The sequence below is a fragment of the Cibotium barometz genome, chromosome 7, assembly GCF_041138505.1.
Source record: "Cibotium barometz isolate CiBa-2024 chromosome 7, ASM4113850v1, whole genome shotgun sequence".
NCBI lineage: Eukaryota > Viridiplantae > Streptophyta > Polypodiopsida > Cyatheales > Cibotiaceae > Cibotium > Cibotium barometz.
The window spans coordinates 27541344-27550664 of record NC_141052.1 but is presented as its reverse complement, the minus strand read 5'-3'; the positions used below and the strand labels follow the sequence as shown (position 1 = coordinate 27550664).

Below are 9321 nucleotides of genomic sequence, written 5' to 3'. Positions count from 1 at the left end.
TCCATTATTCCATCCATTCCTAGCTATTGAGATCACCCAATATTGTCCCGTATTGATTAGGAGGTCACATTCCAAAAGGCATGTTATATGCACATTATATTATGTGCATATACTAGGAGGCTAACCTACCCTAGGCATGTGAGCATGGGAGCATGGGAACATGCTCTAGTGGGACAAGGGTTAGACTTGACCTTGGGTTGGGGTTAGGGTCAGGCAACCAAAGGTCACACATGGAAATGGAAAGTCAAGAATCACTTCAGAGCTCTCCTATATAATAGGGGCATGGGGCACTCTCAAGGGATGTTCTCTTGTGTAGAGCATAGTATCTACTCTCTTGCCATTTCATGCTAGAGCTATGTGCTGCTGGATTGAAGACATACCTTTTGGTGGTATGGGACACCAAGGTTAGGTGTGTGGTTCTTCATTACTTTGATGTGTGCACCCTTGGGCTCGAGGGTGGTCGGGTGGATGAGTATATGCTTGGATTATGTGTGTTTATGCATAGTGATTAGCTAGAGAGATCTATGGGGTTTTAAGAGTGGTATCAGAGTGGACTAGTTAATTTTTGGTGTTTTTTCTCCTCTTAATTCGCTCATTATACCAAATTTTTAGCATTTTTAAGTAAATTTTAACGTTCAATGTTATTTTTTAGTTTGTTTTGGTGTATTAAACATTGGAACGTCAATATGGCGATCGGAACGTGGTGCTTCTTGACTTGGATGGACGTATCGACGATGCAAGGAAACTTCGTGAGTGAAAATGCTATTTTTCCCTGTTTTTATGTTAAAATAAGTATTTTATGGATTTTTAACCAAAACACCGCACATGCTATTGCGGGTATTTTTTAGTAGAAAGGATTCCCTACATCTCTATAATTTTTAGGATTTTTCCTAATTATTTAAGACTTTTTTAGAGCATTTTAATGGTAAAATAGGCATTTTTAATGCATTTTTGCGGGTTTCCCGTGGGCATGCTAGCAAATTTCTGTCGATTTTCTACTGAAAATCAGTGGGGGGCAGCATGTTAATGCATTGGGTTCTATCCTGCGTGTGGCATATTTTCTATCTCTCTCATCAAAATTTCCCTTCAATAGATATCTTTCACGTGGGAACACCCCTTATGTGGGTAGGATTAATTAAACTTTAATAACATAATTAATGGTTAATCTCTCTATTTAACAAACAAAGAGAGGACGGAGATGAGAGAAGGGTTGAAGTGGTTGATAAGGTGGAGAAGGGGAAGAGAAAGAGAAGCTTTTCCTCTTCTCTCTCATGCACGCGCACAGCCGCTCGGGGGGGGGGGTCCCACGGCCAGCAGCCTGCGCCCCTCCCCCACGTTTCTTTTTAAAAAAAACTTTATAAAGCTTTTTTTAAAAATCATCATTTTCATGATTTTTTTTTTAAAAAAATTCATCTTAAATCTTTTGGCCTTTTGGGTCCAGAATTTTTTGACCATTCAAATTCTAGGAGTTACATGTCTTTTTGGTTTCCACGACCCTTGGCTGTTCGCATTCTGGGGTGACTATTCGGGTTCTAAAATTTTTGTCCATTCGTATTCTTGTGCGTTCGAGGTACAATTAAATTTTGAAAAATTCTTGAAAATTCATGGAAAATAAATTTTCCAATTTTTGGAATATCCGAGTTTGTCGTCTGGCATGTGGCGTGCCCGTTCGATTTCTTGTAAAATCTATTTTTAACCCAGAAAATTTAAAATTCCATTAAAATTAGAGATTTTAATTGGATTTGAGGATTGTCGGATGGAATTAAAAAAATTTGTGATCAATGGGATTCTTGGGGTAAATTTTTTAATAATTACCAAACTTAGGAAAATTTCAAAAAATTATTTTAAAAATCTTGGAAATTGGTATTTTTTGTATACCAAGTGTATTTTGGTAAATTTTATCGTTAATGTTATTTAGAAAATTTAGATTTGGAGTGCCATAAGATAGGATTTGGTGGAGTTCAAAATTAGTAAATTTTAAGACCCTAGAAAAATAAGAAAAACCAGGAAAAAATCATGATAATTCTTTTTTCTCGAGAATTTAATATTTTCGGGGGTTATTTAGTGTTGAAGTATGTTTTCACGTGCTGACACTAGATAGATGCGAGTTATTCACATATAATTAATGTGTGTGCGCCTCGTATTAGTAGTTATTTCCATTTGGATTAATTCTAAACGGTATTTTCATGATTTTTTACCGTTGTTTAGTCACCAAATGCTAATTAAAGTATTTTTTCTTATGTACAATCAATTCTAGTGAATTAATTTGCTAGATCATTTTGGTCAAGGGTGGTCAAGTGAAGTTGGTTTGAGTGAATTGTGATTTTTGGAGACCCTTATTACCATGGCTCGCATTGATTTCTCGATCAATGATAATGTCGACGAGATGTGTGATCATCCCAACTCGAGAAGGGAAGATCTTAAATTCTAAGTTGTACAAGAAGAGGAGGTTGTTGGAAAGAGTGAATTTATGGAAGTGACAGAGCATTTGGAAGCAACTATTGTCAAATGCCATGAAGAGATGGAGTCACTGAAGGTGGAGATCTTGACTCTGCAAAAGGCTCTTTTGGCGACGCCTCCTACTCCTACCAAAGCAATTGCTCCATCGTTTGCACCAAAGGTGTATGGCTGTTAGAAAAAGGAGAAGATTCAAGAATGTGTAGATGCTTAGCTCAATAGGTGGACTACACACTTTGCCTTTCATCCATTTATTGATGCGCAAAAGCTACATATAGCGCAGGGGTTATTGAAAGGAAAGGCATTGACTTGGTGGAAGGATCTCAAAGAAGATTTCATTTCTACCACTTGGCAAAATTTTGAAGAAGCTTTAAAAAAAAAACTTCGTCCAACCAGAGGATGAATTCGAGATAATTGCTAAGCTTGTAAAGAATAGCATGGGGAATCAGTCATTTGACAATTATGTGTAAAAGTTTAGACAATTGGCTGCCAAAGCCAAATCAGATGATCGTACCTTATGTGGGATTTTCATCAATGGTCTAGCTCATGACTATCAGTAATGGACTTCATTACTTGCTTTCCTACTACTGCGAGTCATAATGACACAATTTAGACTATATTGGATTGCTTTAGTAAACATGCCTAGGTAGTTTATTCCATGCAAAAAGAAATTGGTTCAGTTATTTCTTCTTAGTCAACAATTAGAGGTAGCTCTTCATAAGTAGGATGTGATAGAAGTGGTCCTCTAAATGGCCTTAATAAGCTAATGTTGAAAGAATTGTGAATGTTCAAGTGTGATGGGCGAATCTAATCGATATGTAGGTCATTAATCTTTTTGGTGACACTAAATAGTCCATAGAACCTTGATTCTAGCTTCACCATTGGGTTTTTCTCAACACTCATGAGTTGTCGCTTGTCAATCCTTAAGAGAACATAGTCACCTTCTTTAAAGGTTATCTCTTTATGTTTCTTATTTGCTTATTTAGTGTAAGTAACTTAAGATTTTTATATTGCTTGGTGTACTTGGTGAATACGCTCTCAAAGTCTCTAGTAAACTCATCAGCAATCTCTGTTCTATGGGAAAGACGCGTGGTAATAATAGACAAAGATAATCTCAAATGTTGCTCTACTAGTAGTTGAATATTATAAGCAAACTAGAGAAGGTGAATGTATTTTTCCTAAAGTTTACATTGAGATGATACATAGGCTATAAGTAAGTCTAGAATCATATTATTAGTAGCTTCCTTTGTAGGTTCTCTACTAGTAGCTGAGTATTATAAGTAAAATGGAGAAGGTGAATGTATTTATCCCAAAGTTTGAGTTGGAATGATACATAGGCTCTAAGTAAGTCTAGAATTGTACTATTAGTAACTTCCTTTGTAGTAATAGTGACTTCCCTTGTCCATTTTACTCTGGATGGAATGCGATCATACACTCCAAATTAGTGCCTAAGTTCTCAAAGAGTGTAGTCCAAAACTGACAGCTATAAAACTTCGAATTGCAATTAGACACAATAATGACCTGAGGTAAACCATGATAAAAGATCCGCTCGATGAATAAATGTGTAGCTTGTTGTGATGTGTCACACAATCATTGATGATTACATACATAGGAAATGTTTACACCAAGTATCTTTTGACTTTTAAAAGAACCATTCTACAAAAGATGAATGCCTGAGTAATGCTTTCACACTTGTCCAAACCTCATCCGTTCCTAAGCAAACACGCAATTGAGGTCAATTGTAAACTCAATTGTAAACATAATTGAGGTTAATTGCAAACTCCAGCAAGAGGGATATTAGCTAGCTAATCCTTCTATTGGTAGATTAGGGATACTTAATATACCGTAATTGCAAACGGAATTGAGGTTAATTGGCAAACTCAAGCAATAGGGATACTTAATATACCGTAATTGAGGTTAATTGGCAAACTCAAGCAATAGGGATGCTAGCTAGCTAATCCTTCTATGGGAATTGGTAGATTCGGGATGCTTGATATACTGCTGCACCATGCTGGCATTTGGTAGTATGGGTGATGGTGTATTAAATATTTATGGGCTAGTGTTATTGGTGTATGCATATTTGAATGCTAATGTTATATTGGCATTGTGGATGATTCAGTGTTACATACTTAGCTAGTGTCATTGGTGTTTATATTTGTTTCTATTCATGTTAATATATTGGGATTGATTGTGAGGAGCCCAATTGATTGTTTAACTATGTGGTTTTGACATTTATGAGTAATAGGTGATAAGCACTATGACAAAGCTCACTAGGACATCATATGGATGGCGGGATATACACTATTGACATTTACGAGTAATAGATGATTAGTACTATGATGGAGTCGACTAGGACATGGTGTGGATGGAGGCATGCACATAGCATGTATATTATCATTTGTGGTTTTGACATTCATGAGTAATAGGTACGACAGAGCTAACTAGGACATCGTATGGATGGAGGCATATAAACGGTTGCCATTTATGAGTAATAGATGATGATGAGTACTACGATGGAGCCGACTAGGACCTTGTATGGATGGAGGCATGCACACAGCATGTATATTATTGTTTGTGGTATCAAGCGGAGCTTCATTATTTACTTAGCCGTGCGCCTAGCTTTTGTTATTTTATTCACGACCCTTTTTGTATCATTAGGACACGATTCATATGTGAACAATGAGTGCAATTATCTATGGTTGCAACCTTAGTTACATGAACATATATTTATTTTACAACTTTAAGTTGAATTTTATAAAGGTATCCTATTTATGGTTCCTTGGGCTATTTTTGTTATAAAATTCATATATGAGGAAGACAGAGCCACTCACATTGGGGGGTAGGGGGGAGATTGCGCGCAATACTTGGGTTGTGTTTAATTTTTTGAAAATTTTTATGCCTTTCAAATGTTTTGCCAAGTTTTAACTTATTTGCAAGAGGTCGTTCAATTCTAATTTGATAGATAAATATGTGGTAGATATTTTTTCTTGAGCCAAGATCTTGACATTTTTGGATTGTTGTAACTTGTAAGTAGGCCTAGGGTTGGCCTTTTGATGGATAGCCTTGTCTGTTATTGTGACAAGATGAGAAAAACATATGCATGTTTTTCACAAATTACAAGTAATTTTAGATGAGACTTGAATATTTTTTGGCATGTTTTGGACAGCCAAAGTGCTAAAAAGCGGGCATGACGTCTGCCAAAAAGCAAGCCTGGGTAGGCCACATGGGTAGATCAAAAGTCTTGCGACTTTTAGCATCATCTAGCCTTTTTTCCCCCCCCCTTGAGGAACCAGGAGTGTGGACCGTGTCCCAAGATTGAAGAAGGAGCAAGATAGTTACTGGAGCTCAAGAATGATTTTCATCCTTGAAGGTAGAAGAGGAGGTGTAGTTGAATTGTATGAACCATATGTTATGATGTTATAAACCATAGGCTTATGATTTCTTTAAAGCATTACTTGAGATCCCTGCCATTATTATTATTATTATCATGACGTGCCAAAGTTGGAAAGGATATGTTCTGTGAAGTTACTTGGAATCCTGTCATTATTATTATCACTGTGTGTTTGTTTGTGAATTGGAATTCACGAGATGTGCAGCACCTCTCCTCTCCTCTCCTCTCCTGTGAGTGTTGTTCTGAGGGGAGAGGGCAGCAGATATGGGGGCAATGCATGTGTCAGGGATGGGTAAAGTATGCATGTGTACTCTTGATGTGCAGGCGAGCAGCAGAAGGCAAAAATCTTGTGTGTGCAAGAAAAACTGTAGCAGGGCGGCCTCTCGGGAAGTGGGTCGTCGAAAGCGCACACGCAGAAGGAACGCAGCTTGGCCTCTACCTACCCCACCACCCACCCATCCACCCACCTACATACATACATACATACAGCTAACAAGAGGCCAACTGCTAGCGACGCACACCACACCACATGGCCACTCCCCCACCCACATGCCCTTGTCGCCTTCCTTCTTTCTTCTTGGAGGAAGCTCCAGCCTCCCCCCCCTGTCTGTGGAGTCATCCACGACACCACGCCTAGGCAGCGCAAGGGTCTCTCTCTCATGGGCTCCTCGTCTTCTGCACATTTATAGAGATCAGCACACTCCCTACATCAGGGTCGGCAGCGCTGCCGGTGGTCTAGGGCAGACGAGAGAGAGAGACTGTGTGAGGACAAGCCCCCCTCCTCTACTCCTCCAGCCCCTCTTCCTGTATCTTCCTGCCCCTCTCCTCCCCTCCTGTGCCCTTGCCCCTCCCACCGCCTTCCCACGGAAAGAACCCGGGCGTCCCCCCCCCCCCCCCCCCTTTCTTCCTGCCATTTCCGTAGCTTCACCAGCAGATTCCTCCCCTCCCTCCCTCCCTCCTGATCATCTTGTTCGAATTTCTGTTGTTGAGCTTCTTGCCGCAGTTCTACGCCCAGATCTCTCCTGACCGAGGTCTTGCATCCTGCCTTTCCCGCCTACATTTTGCTGTTTTCCTCTCTGCTTTCCGCTCGCTTGCCCTCCATTTCAGTTTCTTTTCTGCACCTGGGCGGCATTTTCTCTCTTCTCCCCATCTCTCGAGAATTTCCTCTCGCGATTTCTTCATGGCTGGCCCCTTTTGCAGCGCATCTGCACCTTCCCAATGTTCTCGGCTTCATACCATGGTCCACTCCTTCCTCCTGAAGTAGGCCCGTGTCTCCGACTTTCAGGTCTCCTAATCTTGAACTCCGCAACGTCCTCCATGGCGAAAGAGGCCCTTCTAAGCGGCCTTCAGGATGCCGAGGAACGAGAAGCTCCTCTCACAACTCCTCGTCAACAGAGGGCGAGCGACTGTAAGATACCGGATCCAGCAGCGCCTGAAACCCCCCTCACGCCTTCCTGCTGCTCGAACCATGTTGCCGAGCCGACTTCTCCCGAGACTGAGTACATTCTCTCAGAAGATCTCAAGCCTCTGCAAGGAGACATCAGCCTGCTCATAGATGTAAGCCTCTCTCATGTTTCTCCAGACATGCACTGATCCTCTCAATTTTTAATTCATCGTCCCTGCAGACATTGCTGCAGCGTCTGGATTCCAAGGACTGGATTTCTATTTGCGAAGCTCTGAATCACGCCCGGCAACTGGCCATCTTCCATTCAGCTTCCATGGTCCAGATTCTGTAGGTGGAAATAGCGTATGATATTTTGCTGGAGAGGTTCGTAGATGTAGACTGCATTTGCATTTTCTAGCCTACATTCAAGCTGGTTTTCCTGTCTCTTAATGCAGAAATTCGGTCGTTGCTTCGACAATCAAAGCAATGAAGAATCCTAGGAGTGCCCTGTGCAAGACCGCCATCATGGCATCCACTGATTTCTTCAAGTCTTTCCAAGATCAGATGCTCGATCTCTTGGATCCTCTGGTAGATCCTTCATCTTAAGCTTCATAAACCCAAACTTTCCCTCAAGGTTTCTTACACTGTGTTCTACATTTGGTGTGCTTTCTGCAGCTTTTGCAGCTTCTGCTCAAGGCTTCTCAAGACAAACGGTTTGTGTGTGAGGAGGCAGAGAAGGCTTTGGTTGCAATGACGAGCTGGATTTCGCCCAACCCTCTTCTGCTGAAGCTGCAGCCCTACCTTGAACACCGGAATCCTCGCGTGAGGGCAAAGGCGTCGTCTTGTGTATGCCGGAGCGTGTCGAAGCTGGTAAGCAAGAAGGGTATTACCTCTTTGTTTGATGTGTGGACAACACTGTATGCAGCGTTGATCTGAGACAAGTGCTGGTGCTCTGTGTGTGCGCGCTCTCTTGTGCATGTGTGTAGGGTGTGAAGGGGATAAAAGAGTTCGGCCTGGAGACCCTTATTCGAATGGGGGCATCTCAGCTGAATGATCAGCTTCCGGAGGCACGAGAAGCTGCTCGCCATCTGGTGATGGAGATTCGAGAGGCCTACCAACAGCAGCACCAGTTTCCATACCCGCCTTCATCATCATCATCATCATCATCAGCATCATCTTCATCATCATCTTCATCATCAGATCTGCCTTACCTTGAGCATGAGCAGCAAGAGCAGTGGGAGCAATTCTGCCAACGACAACTCCCACCACGCAGCGCCCTTGCCGTCCTGCGTGCGACCTGTGTGGCAAATTGAGCTTTCTTATGCCATCATTCATGATTCATAACTCTGTTAAGGGAGGTTCTTAGCGTGCAATTCTTGTGTGCATTGTATTCCATGAGCTCATGTGAGGTAATCTGGCAATGTAATTAGGGTTTTAGTTTAGAAGACTCATTGCTCTGCAGGGTTATCATTGGTGCAAGTCGGTAAATCACGATTCTTGGACACGTCTCCATATAAACTGGTGAAGTCCTGTGTGTCGGCGTACGCTCTGAGGACTAACTGATCTAACTCTAGTGAAGAATACACGTAAAGAGAAGCTGTTCTTGTTATAGCAAAGAAGCAAAGTGACCGAAAAATCGAAGAAATGTGTACTCCAACAATGATGGAGAATTATCAGCCGACTGCAAGTGATGACAATTGCTTCACGGGAATTTGACATTGTAGATTACATATGATCCTGTGGCACGGAGGCCTCAATTTTTACTCTCAAGAGGTGTGATGGGATTATTTGAGCCTTCGTTCTCATTGCTTGTCCTTCTTTAAATGCTACATTTAGTAGGAGCCTGGTGGGCTTTTGCCAAGAAGGCTCGTGAGTCACGCCATGTTGTTTTACTGATGCAGTGCCTTGTTGCACGCTATGCATTTTGCTTTCCTTTTGCTGCACATCAACGATGAATGTCCCTAGAAGCAATGTGTCTATTGGATAAACTAGTGGGAACCCGTCGTTCTAGCAGCAGTCTGACCCCCTTTACAGTCTTGCCACGATGTAAAATGAGATTCCCATAGAGTGATACATGGGTGACTGCGCA

At 41.5% G+C, this 9321-nt stretch overlaps 1 protein-coding gene across 1 annotated transcript; it reads left to right on the top strand.

Annotated features, from left to right (window-relative positions):
- The first annotated feature begins 6338 nt into the window (after positions 1-6338).
- On the top strand, positions 6339-9024 carry LOC147636846 (uncharacterized). Its single transcript, XM_086800405.1, has 5 exons — positions 6339-7405; positions 7474-7580; positions 7688-7820; positions 7908-8102; positions 8219-9024. Exons 1-5 carry the CDS (start codon positions 7067-7069, stop codon positions 8543-8545), a joined length of 1101 nt encoding a protein of 366 aa, XP_086656531.1. The 5' UTR covers positions 6339-7066; the 3' UTR covers positions 8546-9024.
- Positions 9025-9321: the final 297 nt, after the last annotated feature.

What these genes read in the sequence shown, in the direction of transcription:
- LOC147636846 (XM_086800405.1), top strand. Translation starts at nt 7,067, where the DNA reads ATGTTCTCGGCTTCATACCATGGTCCACTCCTTCCTCCTGAAGTAGGC. An exon ending in ACATCAGCCTGCTCATAGAT is followed by an intron (nt 7,406 to 7,473) that starts GTAAGCCTCTCT and finishes TCGTCCCTGCAG; the next exon opens with ACATTGCTGCAGCGTCTGGA. An exon ending in GCTTCCATGGTCCAGATTCT is followed by an intron (nt 7,581 to 7,687) that starts GTAGGTGGAAAT and finishes CTCTTAATGCAG; the next exon opens with AAATTCGGTCGTTGCTTCGA.